General features: G+C 31.4%; 4 protein-coding genes across 4 annotated transcripts; all 4 read left to right on the top strand.

Moving 5' to 3' along the window:
• Positions 1-6918: 6918 nt before the first annotated feature.
• Positions 6919-8460, top strand: MONOS_15651 (putative DDE superfamily endonuclease; the record flags this gene model as incomplete). The annotated part of the gene is made up of 2 exons (XM_067868543.1): positions 6919-7197; positions 7249-8460. 2 exons carry the CDS (start codon positions 6919-6921, stop codon positions 8458-8460), a joined length of 1491 nt encoding a protein of 496 aa, XP_067734994.1.
• A 3983-nt stretch (positions 8461-12443) lies between these two features.
• Positions 12444-13232, top strand: MONOS_15650 (uncharacterized protein; the record flags this gene model as incomplete). The annotated part of the gene is made up of 1 exon (XM_067868542.1): positions 12444-13232. The coding sequence occupies one exon, from the start codon at positions 12444-12446 to the stop codon at positions 13230-13232; it is 789 nt and encodes a 262-aa protein (XP_067734993.1).
• A 39-nt stretch (positions 13233-13271) lies between these two features.
• On the top strand, positions 13272-13697 carry MONOS_15649 (uncharacterized protein; the record flags this gene model as incomplete). Its single annotated transcript, XM_067868540.1, has 1 exon — positions 13272-13697. The coding sequence occupies one exon, from the start codon at positions 13272-13274 to the stop codon at positions 13695-13697; it is 426 nt and encodes a 141-aa protein (XP_067734992.1).
• Positions 13698-17245: 3548 nt separating this feature from the next.
• MONOS_15648 (putative Uncharacterized transposase-like protein) lies at positions 17246-17902 on the top strand (the record flags this gene model as incomplete). The annotated part of the gene is made up of 1 exon (XM_067868539.1): positions 17246-17902. One exon carries the CDS (start codon positions 17246-17248, stop codon positions 17900-17902), a length of 657 nt encoding a protein of 218 aa, XP_067734991.1.
• Positions 17903-20383: the final 2481 nt, after the last annotated feature.

Genomic DNA, 20383 nt, shown 5'->3' with positions numbered 1-20383 from the left:
GCCCCCTTCTTTTCAGCATCGAGCAACGCCGATAAAACTCTTATAACTCACGTTCTATATGCGCATCTGAAAGAAGAGCAAACTTCTTTCTTCTTTGTGAATATTCAAATGTGTGGTGGTCAGGCATGTGCAGGACAGTGCTTCAAGAAATTGTTGAGAGAAGAAAAAGCGTCAAAACGAAATCCAATCTGCAACACAATTCTGGATGGCAGCGCGTTGCAATTACCAAGAAAAACTGAAAGAAAGAACTGCAATATTAACTATCAATTCATTTATTTTATCAACTTCATGCTCTCCTTCATCTTTTTCAACTCATCATCTGAAAAAGCTCAATTATCTTTTCCACTTCAAGAACAATCTATAAAGCCTGTTGCAGCTTCCTTTGGAGAGAGATAGGATGATGTCTCTGTAATTGCGTTCGATTGGTAAATGGATAAGTGAGACAAATGAACGATGAGGTGAATAATTGCCAAGTGCTAAGTTAAGGAGAGGTCATTGAGAAGAGTTTTGATGGATTTGAGCAGGTCATGTTTGAAGTTGTTCTCAGAATTGAAGCAGAGATTCTGCTGTTTGTGCTGGATAAGTGAGAAGAGACTGAGGATGGAGAGTGAGAAGAAAAAGAAAAAGAGGGAGAGAGTGATGCGAAAGAAAAGATGCGAATTGCAGTTATTCGACAGCGTTTAAAGAGTAATAATCATTTCACTCGAAAAGCTTCAAAGAAAATAATAGGGGTGCATTTCAGAACTGGCAAGATTGCGAGTTAGTGAAGTCAAGGAGACGAAATGCATTTAAGAGTTTTCAACGCTTTTCAAAAGATGGCAAGAGATATTTCGTTGAATTGTTGCTGAATTTTTTTTAAAAAAAGTGTTAGTTGACATTTTTTAATATTTGTCGAGGAGTCTGAATTTCTTCTAAAAAGCGAAGTTGATTTCTATGTTGGACTTGATCTGAGCTGTTGTTTGCATTCGATTGAAAGAAATTACTTCTCAGGAAGAATTAGAAATTGTCATTAATTTCTTAGTTCAGCACAACATTTGCGCTTGTTCTTATTCATTAACTATCAAACATTATTCTTTTTTTATCGTATTCAATTCCTCAACCTCGACATTCCAACCAACAGCTGGGAATGGAGAAAATCTTTGCAGTCGCTATCAACTTCATTTTGAATTGTTGCTCATGCATCTTCTTTTCTCTCCACTTATGAAATTGATAAGATTTTTGATTTTCTCCAATTCTTCAAATTTGATTTTCAGTGAGTGACGCTTGAGGATGCTGTCGAATTTTTTTATCAGGAACAGCAAATTTCACTTGACTTTATAATTATGATTCAAAGGTTGGATGATATTAAATGGTGCTTTCATCGAGGGTATTATTGTGTTTTTCAAGTTGTATCAGTCCATTTTGATTGCAATTCAACATGCATCTATTAAGATGGAAAAGATTACTTTACAAAGATCTATTGAATGAGTTTATTTAATGAGGAGCAAGAAGTTTTATTTGCAGAAAAATAATGAGTAAGTTGAATCTTTAAGAAATGATTAGCTTTGTTGAAGATGACTTTTATGAGGAAAAATGCGAAAGAAAGAAAATAAAAGCATAAACGAGCAGAAAGAACTCACTTCAAAACCCTGCAAAACAAAAAGGAATATTTGACATTCACATGAACAATCACAAAATGGATTTGGCAATGTTGAATAAATCCAAGAATTTCACAGACCTTTTTAAAATTTCATTTTTGCTAAAAAATAGCAATAGCTCAAGTTGTTCTTTTTCAACGAACTTAATTCTTTTCATTTTTAATCAATTACTTTTTCATGCTTCAAAATTGAAATAAGAGTGCAACTTCATTGAGAAAAAGAAACATATGGACATAATCTTTAACCTGAAGAAATATTTTCAAAATAACGAATATTTTCATATTTTAACTTAGTAACATTGCGATGACAAGGATGATTTGAGAGAAATGAAAAAAAAAAATGGAAGTATTATCATCTTTTTGTTGGTTGTTTTCTTTATCTTTCTTTCGACTTTTCTCTGTTGTTTCCTTCAATCTCTTCTCAAGTCCAACAATTTGTTCAAACACTGTTGACTTTCTTCTTTGTTCTTCTTCTTATTATCTTTCAGATCTTTCTTTCTCTCATTTCTTTTCTTTTCTTTTCTTTTCTTTTTTGTTTTTTGCATTTATTTCCAATCATCCAATAACTTTTTCAATCTTCTCAATTCCATTTCCTCTCCGATTCTCCTCTCAAAACTTAATAATTTTTATTTTTTCATTTTATTCCTTTTCATTTTTTCCTTCTTCTCGGCATTGCTTGCATTTTCTTCATTTCTTTTATATTCTCTGATATGGATACAAAATGAAGAAAACCTCTATCATATGATTTTGTTGTTGATAATGAAGTTGTTGCATGATATGATAATATTGTGGTTGGAAGAGGAAGAGGAGGAAGAGGAAGAAGATGACGATGAAAGTTCAAAAGAATATTTCCATTCCAAATCATCAAAAGCGAGCTGTGAAATTAAAGTTCCAAGACTTCTGTCTGCTTATTTATCAAATCCCATATGCGCCAGATGGAAGACGATTGACACAATCCTCTCAAGTTTTGATATTCTTCAAAAACATGGGCTGTAACAGATGCTTCTCATTTTCATTTCACCCGTCTCAATTTCATGAGAATGTTCAACGATGCTCAACTGATTAAAACTCTGCAAAGCTCAGGTGAGCCTTTCAATAAAAAACCTAAATGTTCATCAAAAAATGCTATTCTCTAGTTCCATTGCTATTCATTGTTCCCTTGGCTTTTTTTCGAAAAATATCTCGCTTTCGCATTGTCATCCGCTTTCTTCCCCCCAAAACACCAAAATTTGTTTTCCTCATCATTTACCAAAATACCATTACAACTTGTCTGTTCTTCCTTTTCCGCAGAACTCCATTTTCTTTTGCCTTCATTCAATAAAACATCAGTTGAATTTGTTTTCACCTCTTGTTCCAACAAAAATTATAAAAAGCACAGTACTTGCATATATTCCTTTATATCCCAATGGCTACATAATAATCTGCTCCATTCTCATCGCATTGCTCTACAAAGCGGAGATTGGCCATTTCAACAATAACTCATATTCCTGCACTTTGGAGAAAATACGGATAGAAACATCTTCACAATATATAGATAAATACAAAATACACACATGATGATATTTTCATTCAAAATTTAAATTTTCGCATTTCGTTTGTCTTCCGATTACTAAAAATAAACAGGATGAATTTCATCGCTCGCAATGTTTTTCCAGTGATTGACGTTAGCATGCGAAATAATAACACCTATCCTGCAGAAAATATTCGTTCGCTGATCTCTCGTAATTCCAAAGGATAATCCCGTTCAAAGATTATTATTCGATCATTAAAACCATTACAAATAAAGACAAAAGGATAAAGAATTGTTTCTCTTCATAATCCTTTGCCGGTATGTCAACAAAAGAAAAAATAGTATAAACGCAGATATTTTCATGGTTGCTTTAAGTGTAAACTTGCACCAATTTCTCCAATCAATGATATAAACATTCAATTTGAATGATAAAAACAACATGAATTTCTCACTGCAATGAATTTTCAAAAACTCAGACGAACAACACAAAAAATTTCATAGGCATGGAATCGTTATTGCTTTTGAATTCTTGATGATCGTTATTTTTTTCTTTATTCTTTTTCATCAAAGAATTGTTTTCCGAGATGGAACATTGCTCTGATTCTGAACAAAAACGGAAAATCGAAGAAATTAATGAACTGATTGATGGAATGAACAAAGATGAATTCGAATCCATTTTCACTCCATAATTGTTCAACAAAATTCGTAAAATGATTGAAGGAAAGAAACTTTCAATGGGAAAATCAATCTTGCTTTTAAAGAGCATTGGATACTTCAAAGCATTGAAAGATATGCATATTTGTGGAGTTGGAGAATATTCGTTGCAGAAAAGCTTTGAAGAGATGATTATTGATGAAGATCAGTAAAAAGATGAAAAGATCAAAAAGCTTTTGATTGATCTGTGTGAATGCTATCTTTTGCTAAATTATCAGTTCGATTCGAAACTGTTTTCAATTTGTGTTCCCTGTCTTCTGAAAGTTGCATTGAAGAAAGAGAGAAACGAGGAAACACAAAAAGAAGTGGAAATGACATTGCTAGCTTTGAGCAATGTTCTATATTATGTATGAGCACTTCTTTTTCATTTTTGACGTTTTTGAATCTCTCACTTTCTTTTAAAGGATATGGGGCAAGAACTGAATTTGAATGAGATAAAAGTGATTATCCTACATCATCAGGAACATCATAATCTCACTCGCCTTGCCTATCAATCTGCTTGGCAATTTATGATTAACCGATTGCTCAATGATAAAAGCTTGGAGGGAGAGGTTGTTAATTGAACTGCATTTTGGAAGAGACGCGGCAAGAGAATTGGAAGAGTTGACAAAGTGTGTGAATTGGAAGGGAAAAGAAAGAGAGGAAATGAGCCAAGATGAAGTTAAAGTTGTGCTTACAATAATGAGATGGTTACGAAAATCGGAGTTTTTCTTTCGCTTCTACCGATTGAGGAATGAAGAATTTGCTGAGCTAATAAGCAGAAATTCACGCTTGTTGCATTTATTCATTCAGAGAAGCAGTAGGGAATAGAAACGTGGAAATTGATGATTTGTTGAAAGGAAAGGCTATTGATGCTGTTTTGGTGGAGATTCAGCTTCCAGCATATAATCTCAATTTGATGAATTGTTCTTTTCTTTTCTTTTTGAATATTTCAGATCGATTGAATGGGCTGATTGAAGGCAAAATGGAAGAAGAGGAACGAAAAGCATTGAAAAGGAAAGCGTTTGAAAAGATGGAAGAAGAAGGATATGAAGATACCATTACAAGCCTTCATGAAGTACTTGATTTTCTTCACAGAAAATATTATCGTGGAGCATCGTTGGATATTTCAGATTATTTTGTATTCGTTTGAATCATAAGTGCTTTTTCTATTTCTGACTTTTCGGAAATTGTATTTGTTCAGCCAGAAAAAGAAAGGAAACAGAAGAAGAAGAAGAAGAGAGGAGGAAATTGACAATAAACCTAAAAGAGTATTTTTCTTCTGTACGGGCTATGCCAATTCATTCTTTATCATCATCATCATCATCATCATCATCATCATCTTCTTCTTCTTCTTCTGCTTCTTCTTCTTCTTCTTCTGCTGCTTCTCTTTCTTCTTCTTCTTCTTCTGCTCCTTCTCTTTCTTCTTCTTCTTCTTCTTCTTCTTCTTCCTCCTCCTCCTCCTCCTCCTTCATATCCTCCTCCTCCTCTTCTTCTTTCTTCTTTCTTCTTCTTCTTCTTCTTCTTCCTCTTCCTCTTCTTCCTCTTCTTCTTTCTCCATCTCATCTATTTTCCTCCTTTTGTATGTTGTCTTCACTTCTCCTTTCATTTCTCTCTCTAATTCTTCCACCAGCTCGTTCTCTGCCTCATCCAACGAAAGATCTTCTTCTTCTCCTTCTCCTTCTTCTTCTCCTTCTCCTTCTTCTTCTTCTTCTCCTTCTTCTTCTTCTTCTCCTTCTTCTTCTTCTTCTCCTTCTCCTTCTTCTTCTTCTTCTTCTTCTTCTTCTTCTTCTTCTCCTTCTTCTCCTTCTTCTCCTTCTTCTCCTTCTTCTCCTTCTTCTCCTTCTTCTCCTTCTTCTCCTTCTTCTTCTCCTTCTTCTTCTCTTCCTCCTTTTCCTTTTCCTCTTCCTCTTCCTCTTCCTCTTCCTCTTCTTCTTCTTCTTCAACTTCAACTTCACCTTCTTCTATTTCTCCGAAATTTTCTTCTTTTTCTATTCTTCTTCTTCATCTTCTATTTTTAATTTCTTTTTACGTCAACAATCTTTGTAATTCATTTTCTTTATCGTTGAAAGCTCATTCATCAATTTTCCACTTTTTTTATAAAAAAAATCAGAACAGATAATAGTTATAAAAAAAAATTAATTGTTCATAAATGATTTTGGTTTTTCTTGATCAAAATTTAAACTTTTTCAAAGTGGTTATGGGCTCAATTATTTCGATAAAATGGATGTTTGTTGAAGATATTTATTGAAAAGAAAAAAACACATTGTTATAAAATGAAGAATGATTTTTGAATCAGATAACTCAATTAAACACAATTTCACTATATTTTGGGTTTGTTTTTTTGAAATGAATCATAATAAAAAAAATAATTATTACTAAAATCAGTGGTTATAATTCAACATTTGTTTCTTTTCATTTATTTCTTTATTCAAAGAAAAACATAACATGAATTGGTTATCTGGAAAGATAAAGAAAATTTAGAAAAATAACGAAACAACTTTTTTTTTCCGAAAGCTGAATAAGATGAAAAGTATCAGTTGGAAAGAAAATATAACAAAATGTATATTAGTGATAATTTTTTTGATGTTGAGATACTGAATGAAGAATTGTGACGCTCAGATTTTTCGATAAATAGCAAATATAAAATGAATATGTTTCACTTTCATAAAAAATTTCATTAGGGTGATTTATTAACCCGAATATTTTTTTTAACCCGAACATTTTTTTTATTAATAAGTTTAATCAACCCACTTTTCATATTTTATTAATTGTTTTTAGTATATAAGGAAAAGTCAGAAGTCAGAAATTAAGATCAAATTACTATACCTAATCTCTGATGGGGGGGGAGATGGGGGGGTTAGCTCCTCCATCTCTGATTAGTGCCTCCCCTGAGGAGATTAGGTAATAGCAACGGGGCTGACTAAGTTAGAATTTGATTGAAAATTTTTTTTTGATTTTTTTTCATTTCAAAAAAAATTTTTTTTAAAAATTAAAAATGATCATAACCAAAATATATTTTAAAATGAGTGTTGTAGAAAACAAAAGACAACAAGGATTAAAGAAAATTAGAAGTTTAATGAGATCCTTCCAATATCGACATATTGAAAGTAGATTAGAACGTGTTGCAACGATTATTTCTAATGGAGAAGCTCGGGTTGCTGATGCTGTGAACATGAAGGAATTTACTCGCTCGTCAATTGATAGAGCAGTTGTAGCTGTGGAAAAAGGAAGAAAAGCAGGACAGAATGGAAGACCAGAATTATTCAATAAGGAAGAAAAGGAAACTATATTTGGTGTGCTAAAAATCGAATGTGAAAGTGGGACAAGTTACAATGCTGCACAAATGAGGAAATTAGTTTGTCACAATTTTTAATTTGTTGTTTTTATTTATTTTTTATATGTTCAGATGAACACTGTTATAAATGATAGGAAAAAAGATGATTTTGATGAAGAAGATGAAGAAGTGAACATTTCCAAAGCATATCCTTATCAATACACAAAAAGGAACCCCGATCTCAAAGCTTCTCATCCTCGAAATGTCGACATCCAAAGGCTCTCCGCATCAAATCAACAAACTCTTCTTCCATTTTTCACTCTTCTTCAAAACCTTCATGATCAACATCATTATTCTAACTCTCTCATCTTTAATATTGATGAATCTTCTCTCCGACTCTCTGATTCTTTCTCTTCTCTTGTTTTCCATCCTTCCGACATGCCTGCCGGTTTCTCCAAAACTCCAATGAACATGCCGAATGCAACTCTCGTCGTTGCAGCTGCAGCTGATGGCTACTCCCTAAAAAGCATCGTTCTGTGGCCTTGTCGGAAACTGCCAGATGAACTGCGCCTTGTTCTGAGTTCGCAGTTAGATGTTTGGGGTGAAAATGAAGGCTGGATGACTGAAGCGCTATTCCTCAAATATGCTGAAGAAGTGTTGCTTCCAGGGATCACACAAAGAAGAGAAACTTTGAAAAAGAATGATGAACGTTGCCTTCTCCTTCTTGATTCTCATTCTTCGAGAGCGCAGCCTGACTTGTGGAAGAAGTTCGCAGATTCTTCAATAGATGTGGTCACCTTCGTACCCCACACCACTCACATCGCACAGCCGTTGGATCGTGGAGTGTTTGCTGTTTTTAAAAAGACAATAAATGCTAATTATGAAGCGCCTTCTTCTTCTTCTGTTGTTTTGCGACGAGAAGCGCTAGCTGATGTGCTTCCACAAGCCTTACAAACTTCTTTGTTGCCTTCTACAATCAAATCATCTTTTGCGAAGAGCGGAGTACTGTCACATCAGTGGCACGAAGTGTTAGCGAAGCTGCCAAAAGAACCTTCTGTCACTCTGAAAAAAAAAACAAAAAGGTTTGATTATTTTGGAAAATTAATTACCGATGAAGAATTCTTAATAGAATGGAAAAAAGAAAAGGATGAAAGAAAAGAGTCAAAAAATGAAGAAAAAGATAATGAAGAAATTGAAAAGGCCTTGTTTGAAGATGAAAAACCGAAAAAAAGAAAATTCAACCCATTGAAAATTTTAAATGATGATTTTTCTGATGATGAAAAAAAAGAAAGAAATACTCGAAAAATTGTCAAACGAGAGCTAGTTGATTATATTTATTATTAGTATTTTTTAAAAAACGAAATCAATACACAATACACAAAAATAAATTTGTTTATTTTTTATTCGGGTTTTCAAAAAAATATTCGGGTTTATAAATCACCCTATTATATTTTTGGGTGAAATAGCACAAAATCTTTCATTTTTGGTTTTCAAATTTCTTGAACACATTTATTCACTTTTGAATCTTTGAGACTTGTGTTTTTCAACATCGCAATTCATTTTCATTTGAACGAACTTATGTTACAAGCTTAAGAGAAAGTTTTTATTGATTGGAATGTGATTTTGTTTATATTACAATTTATTTTTTTGAGCGAATAAAGAAAAAATAATGAAATTTAATAGTAGGGATGTAATAAACACCGCCACACATACACTAAATTTTTTTGAAAAAAAAACGAAAAAGAAAAATTCAAAGTTTCGAGTTTATTGGTAAAAAAGTTAAAAAAGTGGTGTTATTTATAGATAAAAGGAAATAAAAAAAGAAAATCTCTGGGTTCGTTGGTGCGATTTTGTTTCTTTTAAACTATAATGAGAAACACCCACACACCTTCCACCCTGCCACTCGCTTTTATTCTTCGATTGATGTGCGGGGCTGGAGGGATAGTGGGGACATAACATGAAAGTGCAAATGGAAAAATAATGTTCATTTTTTAAAAATCAGATCTTTAAATGAATCACAATAACATAATAATCGATAAATATTTTGGAAAAATATTTTTCCAGACTAAATTTTTATTTATGTCATTTAGTCAATTCCAACTTATTCGCTCGCTTTTGGCCTGAGACAAAAACTCAGATTCAAAAAAAAGAGGAATTTTGAATGTGCCAGAGAGAGGAGAAAATTAAAAAACAAAGCATTACTTGTGAAGGTGGTGTTTGTGATATATCAGACGTGGTGGGATAGATTGAGGGTCTAAATAGCTTTAAAGCAAAAGAAAGTTGTGAAAAATGATGTGAAAAAGAATGCCTTTTTTTTTTTTATTTTTTTTTTATTTTTTTGTATTATTTACATAGTATTTATCATTGCTCTCGATAAAATTTTGATGTCAGAAATTATTTTTGATTTTTCTTGTTTTTTAAAATCAAAAAATAAACATACAATTTTTTTTTTTATATTTGTACTAAGGAATGCTATTATTTTTTGGTGTTTTGAATTTTTAACATCTACCGAATGTTAAAATTTCTGACAAAAATTGTTCCACATCCAATGAGCAGTTCCCAAATGATTCAAAACTTGCTTCCGAAGAGAAATAGTCCCATGAACAGCGAAAAAAAATTGGAAACAATTGTTATTGAAACGAGGTCTCGATATAGAAGTTCATTAATTCAAATGATTTCGAAATTTGAAAAGGATCAACAGAATGTTTCAACTTGCTTGGAGGATAACGAAATTGAGAAAAGAAAAATTTTTGTTGTTGATGACGAATAGGAAAAGGATGATAATGCTGACGCATTCTCAAAATTATCAGATGAATCTGAGTCGTGTGATATAAGCTCCAAATCTTTCGATGAAGAATTGGAACTCGAGAAAAAATAAAAAAAATACCAATTAAAATCGAAAAAAAGTGGTGTTGTAGATCTTAATAATGAAAATTCGAAAAGAAAAAAAAATAAATTCACCTGAAACCGAGAAGATCAATATGAAATTCAAAAAGGAAAGCAAGGCAAATGATATATCAAATATCACAAAATCTGGAAAATTGCAACAAATAAAGCGAACTGGAGAAAAATAACATGACAAAAAGAAAAATTCGGAGTTTTGAGTTTATTGAAAAAAAAGTCGAAAAAGTGGGGTTTTTCACAGAAAAATGAAAATAGAAAAAGAAAAACTCTGGGCTTTCTGGAGCGATCCTGGTTTTTTCATTCTATATTTAACTCCACCAACATTCCTTCCTCCACACCACTCGCTTATATTCTGCGATTATCAGTCACGTAACAAACGTTCAATGACGTTTGCTCCATGACTTTGGTTCCCGAATAAAAGCTCGTAATGTTTTCCGCATATTTAAATTTTTTTCTTTTTAATTTTTTAGAAATAATTTGTTCATATTTATTATTTAAAGCATCGATTTTTTAAATATTGAATTTATTTTAATTTTATCGAAAAAACAAATTTCCCTTTACCAACTTTTTTTCTTAATTGTGTAAAGGGATCACATTTTTTTGGTGTTTCAATAAATTTAACATCAGATCCAGTTCGATAAAATGTGTTCCTTAAATCGAATAGTTAATCATCCATACGCGTCTGATCATTTTGACAACAACTAACCCTCTTTCACATGCATGATGGTTAGGAATGAATCAAATTCAAGTTCAACATATGATCAAATAACATCCGAAAATTCAGCAATATCCAACCAACAATTGACAGATAAATCTTCTTCAATTCATAATTATTTTACACATCACAATGACACTTTTAAAAAATAATAAAAATTTGTCTGTTGAAAAAAATAAATCATCAAGCTTATTTGTTTCTAAAATTGAAGATAAAAATTTGAGAAAATGAAAATGATAGAAAAATTATTGATCTGTCAGAGGGTAAAGAACATTGAGAAAAAAATTTTTCAGGTTCGATATCCAAAAAAATTCGCAGATTTAATAATCGACAAAGAACAAATAAAAAACTCATCATCTTCGACAGAAAATAATAAATCGTCAAAAATAAACATCAATTTTTTCTTCAAAACAACTTCCACATAATTCAATTGATTTGAGTTATAAATCAAATCTGTCATCAATTCTTGATGTGAGAAAAATCAGCGAAGATGATAATAGAGTTGATAATTCAAAAATCTTCTTTGCCACATAAAAAAGAAAACAGTTTGAAATTCAAGAAAATAAGGAAAAAGATGAGTATTTGAAATTTTGAAAGATGATAATTACTCAAAAAATAATGATGATGAAAATGAAGATGATGAAAACATTGATGATGATGAATTGAGAAATTCATTCAAGCCCACTTTTTAACGAAGAAAGATCGATGAATTCGATGATATGGATATTGAAGATTATGATTTGTAATGTATCAAATCATAAATTAATACACTCTTGTTTCTTTTTTATTTTTAATTTTTCATTTTGATAACTGTATTTTTCAGGTTTGATAGTGATAAGTCATACATTTTTTTTCTATTCAAACTTTCCTGAGTTTTTAATCTTTTTTATTTTGATATATTCACCACATTTTGTCATGTCTTGTTATTGAGACATTGGAGTTAATTTATAAGACAATATGAAAAAATATCATGTTTTTCAATGAAAAAACCAACTTTACAAAAAAAGTTGAAAAATCGAAATTTTCATGTTTTCAACTAAATTGATATATTCAAGCAATTTTGAAACTATTAAAAGAAAATTTTTACAAACATCAATGAAAAAAAATTAGCAATAAATCTTGGGTGTAATCATCAGATTAACTCATTGTGAAAAAATCGAAAAAATATTAATTTCATATTCTCCTCAAAAATGAAAATTACAACTTGATACACCAAAATCAAGTTTAAGATGGGAGTGTAATTTCTCTTGGAGGGAAAATCATGGGTTTTCCAATAACTGATCAAATTTGAACTTCGATTTTTCACATTCACTTGGAAAGAATGAACTTTTCAAAAATTTATTCAAAAAACAACCACAATTCAATAGCAAGGAAATCTTATGAATCAAAAAAAGAAAAAAAAAAAAGACAATTGTTGATAAATAACTGAAACAGAGGAAAAAGCAAAAGTTAATGAAGAAGTTGAAATACCGATTTCTTAAGAAAAATAGAGCATTGTTGATGAAATCTTCACCAAAATAACAGTTAACAAATGTTTGATTCATTCTATTGTCATGTTATAATTCACGTTATTCTTTTTATTGTTATCCAGAGCCTGAGCCGTCTGTTATCACCAATATGCCAGAAGAGGAAGATGAAGAACTTGTTGCTCGAGGCGAAAACAGAAGAAGTTCCAAACTGATACGAGAAGCATGGTTTGGTGAAACAGATGATAAAGACAGCGAAAAAGGAGATTCAAAGATGGATGAATCCGTTTTCCGCAAAAGGAGCAGAAAGACAAAAAAGCCAAAGCATTATGAAGCAGAGCTTGAGCGTGAAACAAACAGTTCTTCAGCATCTTGCTCAGCAGCTGCACCAAAAAAAATCATCCGTTCCTTATCCAAAGCCAAAAAAAGTTAGCGCAAAAGAAGATAAAAGAAAGAGACCATTTCAAAATATTTCAACGCAAGCTGAACATCCAAACTCTTCTTTTTCTTTAAGCGTTATGACGGAAGAAGATATTTATTTGATGATGGATGTGAAGTTTAAGCAATTGTTTCAACAATTGAAGCTGTCTATCTTGAATGCAGAAAGGAAGAAGCTTGATAAGAAGGAAGAAGAACGCTGCAGCTGTGAAGGAGATATGGAGGAGCATTGCGCAGATGGTGCAGATATAAAGGAGCATCATATTGGAGGAGGAGTGTTGGAGGAGGAATGTGTAGTTGGAGGAGAATCTGAGGAGCACTTTAATCGAGGAAGAACAGTGGAGGAGCATCATATAGGAAAAGGAGGGTTGGTGGAGCATGACTCAGTTTGTGGAGACTTGGAGGAGGAATGCACTGCTTGTGCACATATGGAGGAGCAAAATCAAGGAGGAAGAAAAATGGAGGAGCTTCATATTGAAGGAAAAGACGTGGAGGTGCAATGTTCCATTGGAAAAGAAGTGGAGGAGCATAAAAAAATCAGGGGCAAAATGGAGGGGACAAAATGTAGCTTTATAGAGATGGAGGAGGATTGAAGAACAGGAGAAGATTCTGAACATCACAATGTTGGAAGAATGAAATTGAAGGAGCAAAATAGAAGAATGAAGGATATGGATGAGGAAATGAATAGCGACGAAAAAAGGAAGGAAGAGAGGAGTGAAGGAAGCAAGAAGAATGAGGAAAAGAAGAGGAACAAGGATGAAGAAGATTGGAACGAGGAGATGATGATGACGATGACGACGATGATGATGGAAGAAGTCAATGATGAAGCAGAAGGAATGGAAGAGTTAACAGTGGTGGAAGGAGAGGAAAAGGATAAGGATGGACAAAAGGAGAAGGAAATGTTTTATTCTTCAAGTGCTGCAGAAGGTCGTGAATGGGAAAAGTTCAAGGACCAGTCTGCAGCACTTGAGAAACAAAATGTTCCATTTGATAGGAAAAGAACAAAACACGCATTTCTTGAAAACGCTCTTTATGTGTTCAGCAAACAAAGAATTTGAAAATATTTTGTAGAACAACTTCCTTTATCAAGTTCAACATTAAAAAAAATACACTTGGGTTTTTCGTTAATATAACTCGTTTGCTCATTGTTTTGGCTTTTTCCCATTTCTTATGAATAAGAAATCTATTTGATGGTTTTTGCAAACTTAAGATCATGATTGGAAAGACGAAATATTTTTTATTTTTTGTTTTAATGAACAATCTTTGAAAAACTCACAAAAAAATAGTTCAAAAAATTTAAAGAAAAAGATTCGCAAAATAAATTGAATGGAATCGTTTGAGTACTTAAAATTAACAAATCATCTATTTATTGAAATGAAAAAAAAAAAAATAAAATAAAATAAAACTGTAATCTTTCAAAAATAAAAAGGATTTTCTAAATAATTGCATTTCTGATTATTTCATTGACAAAGCTTCAGAGGCATCTTTGTTTTTATATGCTCTTCACAGAGGAGCATGAGCAATGACATGTGGAGGTGTTGGATTATGTGATATCAGGAATGTCTTTATTCAAAATTTTGATTCAACATTTATAAAAATCATTTAAATGAGAAACAAAAGAAAAACAAGATCTCGATATATGTGTGTGAAAATTTATAGAAATCAAAACTTTTTTCGGAATGTTGATTTTCTTAAGGTGGTTTGTCTTTGAAAAGTGATTAAGCATTCCAATGTTAAATCCTGCATAACTATTTTAAAAACAAATATTTTCACTCAAATAAAAATGAAGAAGTTTTTAAAATTAACTTTTCATTTTTAATCGTTCTTTTATCGATATAAAAGTGATATCTTTGAATTTATTTTTGAAAGAAAAATGATTACAAATATGATCAATCAAATTTTCACTCTGGCAAAAAGAAATGAGGCAACTTTCAAATGGAAAAATTTCTATTGGAAAATCAACACATTTTATCATATTTCTTAATGGATTCGTGTAAACTTATATATATGCATTTAAATTGAAGAATGATAGATTTTGTTAAATTGGCATTCGAAAAAAAATAGAACTAGATTGAAGCAAAGACAAGAAATGGAAATCTCACGACAATCAATATTTGAATTACGCTCATAAAGGAGATGTTTCCATTGGTTTGCAACTTTAAAAGAAGGAATAAACAGAAATTAAAAAAGATGCTTTAATGAAAACGAGTCCTCATATAGCAGGATGGAATTCTTTTGCAAAATACGAAATAATGAATATGAAACGAGTTCCAAAAAGAACGATTACCGCAACAACAAATAAAATTTTATACAAAAGTAACAAATCAGTTATAGAAAAGAGAATTTTTCCAATTGTCAAAATCTTCATGGAATCAAACTTGGAACTTGAAAATGGAATGATAACATAATTATTGTTAATTTTGTTTTTGATCAAATTTTGAACAAATTGAAGATGGAATAAGAAAAAAACTGCAATTCAAACCGAACTTGTCGATTCTCATTTAAACTGGCTTATTTCAAACATATAAAAAAATTCAATTTTTGAAAATTCAACAATATAAAAGGAATCGCTTAATGAGATAATAACTTATCGTTTCTTTTCTTTGATCGAAATGGAATTTAAGAGCAAAAGTTTGGAGTGAACACTTGTTATTTGCTTTGAAGATGAATCCATCTTGTCTTGATGATTTTGTGGAGATTTATTGGAATATTATGAAAGAAAAAAATTCGTGAAAAGGGTTATGACAGAAAATCTTGTTAATATGGAGAAACAAAGTTTGACAAAACAAAAACTTGAAAAAAAAAAGACGAAAACCGAAAAAAAAGAAAAAAAAAAGATGAAAGAAAAAAATGAGATTTGGTAAGAACATAGAAATAAAGCTGAGAAATAGGTTGGAATCTTCAACTTTCCAGAAAATTATAATTTTCGATCGTTACGAAAAATGAAAAAACTACAAGAAAACAGAAAAACAAAAATACATGGGAAAAACGAATAAATAAAAATTTATTCACTTATTTTTTTTTTATTCAACTTCAAATAGTAATTTTTGATTCCTATTTTTGATCAATATAATCATGATAACAAATATCAAATGAAAGTTGTGTCATTTCAAATTATCAATTGATACAAAGGCACTTCAACCATAATGGAATTTTGATTGTTTTCAATTTTTGTTTACAAATAAAAATTATTTTATTAAAAAAAATTATTATCAAACTTAAACATTTCAAAGTTTATCCTCAGAAAAAATCAAATAAATTTGATGTTCATAAAATGGGAATAATTTCTAATTTCGAAATCATCTGTAAGGAACAGATAGTTGTTCGATTTCTTTTGTTGAAATAAAAAGGATTTTAATTGATTAATTGCTATGAAAAAATATTTATAAATTAAAACTTGATAAACATAATATTTTGACAGAATAATTGATTAATATCATTTTAAAAAAATCAAAAAATAAAAGAAATGAAAATTTTTAATTTCCTCGTTTTTTTAAAGAAAAACTATCAATCACAATTTAAAAAAAAATTTTTTTTTTTATTGATAACAAATTAAAATGCAAACACATATAACTGAACACTAGTTGTTCATGATGCAATCCATATGTTCTTTTATTTCAAAATTGATTTTTTTGTTTTCGAATTTGTTTCATTATTTTCGAAAATAAAAGATTAATTCTAAAATATAATTATTATTTTTTTAATAGGAAGAATTTTAATTCATGATCAAAAAAAGAATATAATTCAAGCAAAAAAATTTTTACGTAACATCAATCACATTGCTTCCACTTCACTGTCATTTCAAAGCTTGCGGCCACAGACGAACACTGCATAATGCGCATGTCACACATCATCCTTACACTTATTGCATATTCAAAACATTTCAAAAATTGGTAAAGGAAATACAGTCAAAACCCGATATAATCACATCGGTTTTTGCACGACTTTTTGTGACTATATCCGATTGTGATTATAAGCGATGTGACTTAACACAGAAAAAAATGAAATTTAATTTAAAAATAATTGGCAAAATGAAAGTATATCGGAACTCTCAATTTTGCACAAAAAAATAGTGAAAGTCATTTATATTATATATTGATGCAATATGCAAATTTTCAGCTATCGGAAAGTCTTTTCAAAAAGTTTTAAAAAAACATGGAAAAGTCAAAAAAATTCTAATCTATGGTTTATGATTAAAAAAAGTTTTATGGCAAGATCTGAAGAGGAAAAAAATAGTCAAACAGTATTTCGATTGAATACGATCTTCCATGATAAAGAAGAAACGTGGAATTGGTTTTTTAAACGTTTTCAAGAGTTCACTACCAAGGATTGCCCTAAATGCAGAAGCAAAGGGAGAATCAGGGAGGAAACAGAAGGTTACAAATATCTTTGGTGTCAAACTTGCCGAAAAAAAACCTCAATATTTAAAAATTCCGTATTTTCCAAAATGAAACTTCCAATAAATATTGTTTTGCAAATTCTATTGTACTATTGGATCGGAATTGAATAAAAACAAATTCATTTGCTGACGGGTGTTTCATATCCTACTATTGGTTATTGGACAAGCGTTGTGAGAGTTGTGTGCACACAAATTTGGAACGAAACGATGCAGAAATTAGGAGAACCGGGAAAATACGTCGAAATAGATGAGGCTGTTTGGAGGAGAAGGAAATATGGAAGAGGAAGAAAGAAGGATTTGCTGTGGATTTTCGGAGGAGTTGAGAGGAAGGAAGGAGGAGGAGCTGGAACAAATTTTGTTATCATCGTGCCAGACAGGAAAAAAGAAACATTGATCCCTATTATTCAAGAAAGGATATTAGCATGCACAACAATTATTAGTGATAAATGGAAAAGCTATAATTGTCTGAAAGATATTGGTTATGAACATATTACGGTCTGTCATAAAAGGAACTTCAAAGATCCAGAAACAGGCGCATGTACCAATACCGTTGAAGGGTTGTGGAGTCATTTAAGAGCGTTTTTTCCAAAGCATGGAGTAAGGAAAACATTCATTGCCGATTGTTTATCCATGTGGCTTGTTCAAAGGAATCTAAAACCAAGTTTTGCTGATATTTTGCAAAAAATGATTCATTTTATTCCAGAAGAAAAACCAATTCGTGCTGATGAAGAAATTGATTTTTCAGAAAATGAAGAAATTCCTGATGCTGACGACATACTGCATGGGCCGCGTGATGATGAAAAAGAAGAAGATTCAAATAGCGTTGATGACGGAGAGGATGCTTCTAATTATTCTGATGAATAAGCAGAAATTTTCATTTGATCAGCTAGAATAAAAAATTATTGAAAGTTTTTTTTAATCGTTTTCCGACAACTTTTTTCACATTTCAACACTTTATAAATACAAAAGAAATCAATGGAAACAAGAATAATCATAATTTGAAAGTTCCGATATTCTTTTAATTTGCCAAATAATTAATTTTGGGTCTATTTTTGATTTTTGTTAATTCTACACAAATACGCTTTTTTCAATTATCTGAACTATTTTGATCATAAATACACATAATTCAGACTTATTTGAGCATATTTTTGAAAAATCAAAAAAATCAAATTTTTGATCAAAAAAACCGATTTTTCATTGAAAAAATCACACATAATAATATTAAATGTGATTATATATTTTCATCACTGTGATTATATGCGATGAAAAATGAATGAAAAATTGTCCAAAAATGTCAGTGCATCGAAAAATGTGACAATAAACGAATGTGATTATATTCGATGTGATTGTGTCCGGTTTTGACTGTAATTCAATTTAACATTATTTCTAAATAGGACAAACCGATCACGTTCAAAATTGGTACATGCATACATTATTTGATGATTCATAATGCATTGCATTTTGATTGGATTCTAAAACATTTATGAAAAGGAATGACAGAAATTATCGAAAAAAGTCATTATTTTCGAAGAAAAGAAAATTGTTTATTCACACCAAGTTTGGTGTAGCGTGCATGTGGTTTTACATCCCTTCAACGGCATAGGTCTAAATTGTACCAGTAGTGAATATGATATAATTTGATGAATATTTGAAATATTATTGATTGTCATAATTAATTAACACTGTACTATCAAAAAAATTTCAAAAATCTTTTATTAAAAAATAAAACAAAAATATATGATCAAACCCATAAAAACACTTTTATTTTTTTCATTTTTTATTTTTACAAACGTATTGTGACAGTTAAATTGTTAATAACCGAATTAATGTTCACATAAAATAAATTTCTTCGTGTTTCAATGATTTTATTTCATAAATTTGCTTTTCGTTGGTTGTGATCAAATTATATTAGAACAATGATGCATGCTTGATAATTAGAAGTTTTTAACAGAGAACTAAATTATAAATGAAGAAAAATAATTAATTAGGTGAGAATGGGGTGGATCGAAGACAACAGGAGAAAGCGACTCGTGCACTGATGGAAAATCGAGTGGAGGGGCTATTTTCATGTACAGCAAGGGAAATGGAGAACTATCTGTTTCACATTGTCTGTTTAATAACTGTTTTTCATTCAGTTGTGGAGGTGGAATTATGTGCCTATCAATTGATTTTGTGGATATCGAAAATAATGTGTTCAACGCCTGTACAGCACAAAATCAATATGGAGGAGGGTTATATGTGAATTGAATTTCTACGTGTGCTCAGATCAGAGGATGTGAATTCCAGAATTGAAAAGCAAATAGCTATGGAGGTGTTCTTAATCTTAATAATTTTAACGTTTCAGGAATAGGATGCATTGAAGCAGAAAATGAAGGAGGAGAGAGTGCATGTGTATTCGACTGCATTTTCACTTCATGCTCACTTTCTGGATCAAATGGAGGAGGCCTGTATTGGGCTACTGTTCCTTATCAATTCAAAATGAGGAGCGTTCAGTTTATCTCCTGTACAGCTTCGTCACAAGGTGGGGGAATGAGACTGGATCCAAATCAAGCAACAGGGCTAGTTGATAGGTGCTATTGTTATTTCCTTTTCTTTCATGAATGCAAATGCTCTGCTAATATTCCATATGGGCATGATTTAGAATTTGCAGATTATTACAATGTTTTTTTGAGCACAGGAAATCCGTTCAAATAATGCTCCACCACAAACACAGATGAACAGAGGGCGTGCTGTGCATACAATTATACGGGAAGCAACTGGTCTGTTCAGCACACGGAAAAGAAGGATTAGCTGAAGAGAGGGATTCTCAACCGATTTGTCGCAGTGAGCGGATAGCAGCACAGACCAGTTGTGCGAAACGGATGAGATTACTGCATTCCATGCCATTGACATTGCAGTCAATTGGAGTAGAACACAGACAAGTTAAGTGGTTTCTCTGTTGGAAGGGAATCATTGCAATGAAGAGACAGCAACAATTAATTTTGGATTTATGAAGATTTCTGTTTTGGGGAAAGGGAAGGAAGTAAGTGTGATTGGGACGAATTCACTTTCTTCATCTTCAAAAACGCTGTTCAGTGTGGCAAGCGGGCAGCAAGCGGTAGGGCATGTGGGAATTGATCACTACGCGACAAGAGATTCTTCACCGAGCGTATTTGTGGTGCCTGTGGAGAGCGAGGCTCTTTCTCCGGAGGATGTTTTGATCTCGTAGAGTGTTTGTGGAGAATGTGTGACATGTTCATCTGTGTTTATGACATTCTTCTCATGGCTAAAGATGGTTGATGTCGAGATAAAAAATATGAAAGCGAATCGACCTCTGTTCACTGAACTATCATCAACAGAATCAAT

Source organism: Monocercomonoides exilis (genome assembly GCF_001643675.1).
Source record: "Monocercomonoides exilis strain PA203 chromosome Unknown scaffold3-2548433, whole genome shotgun sequence".
Classification (NCBI taxonomy): domain Eukaryota; phylum Preaxostyla; order Oxymonadida; family Polymastigidae; genus Monocercomonoides; species Monocercomonoides exilis.
This window is presented reverse-complemented; position numbering and strand designations above follow the sequence as displayed.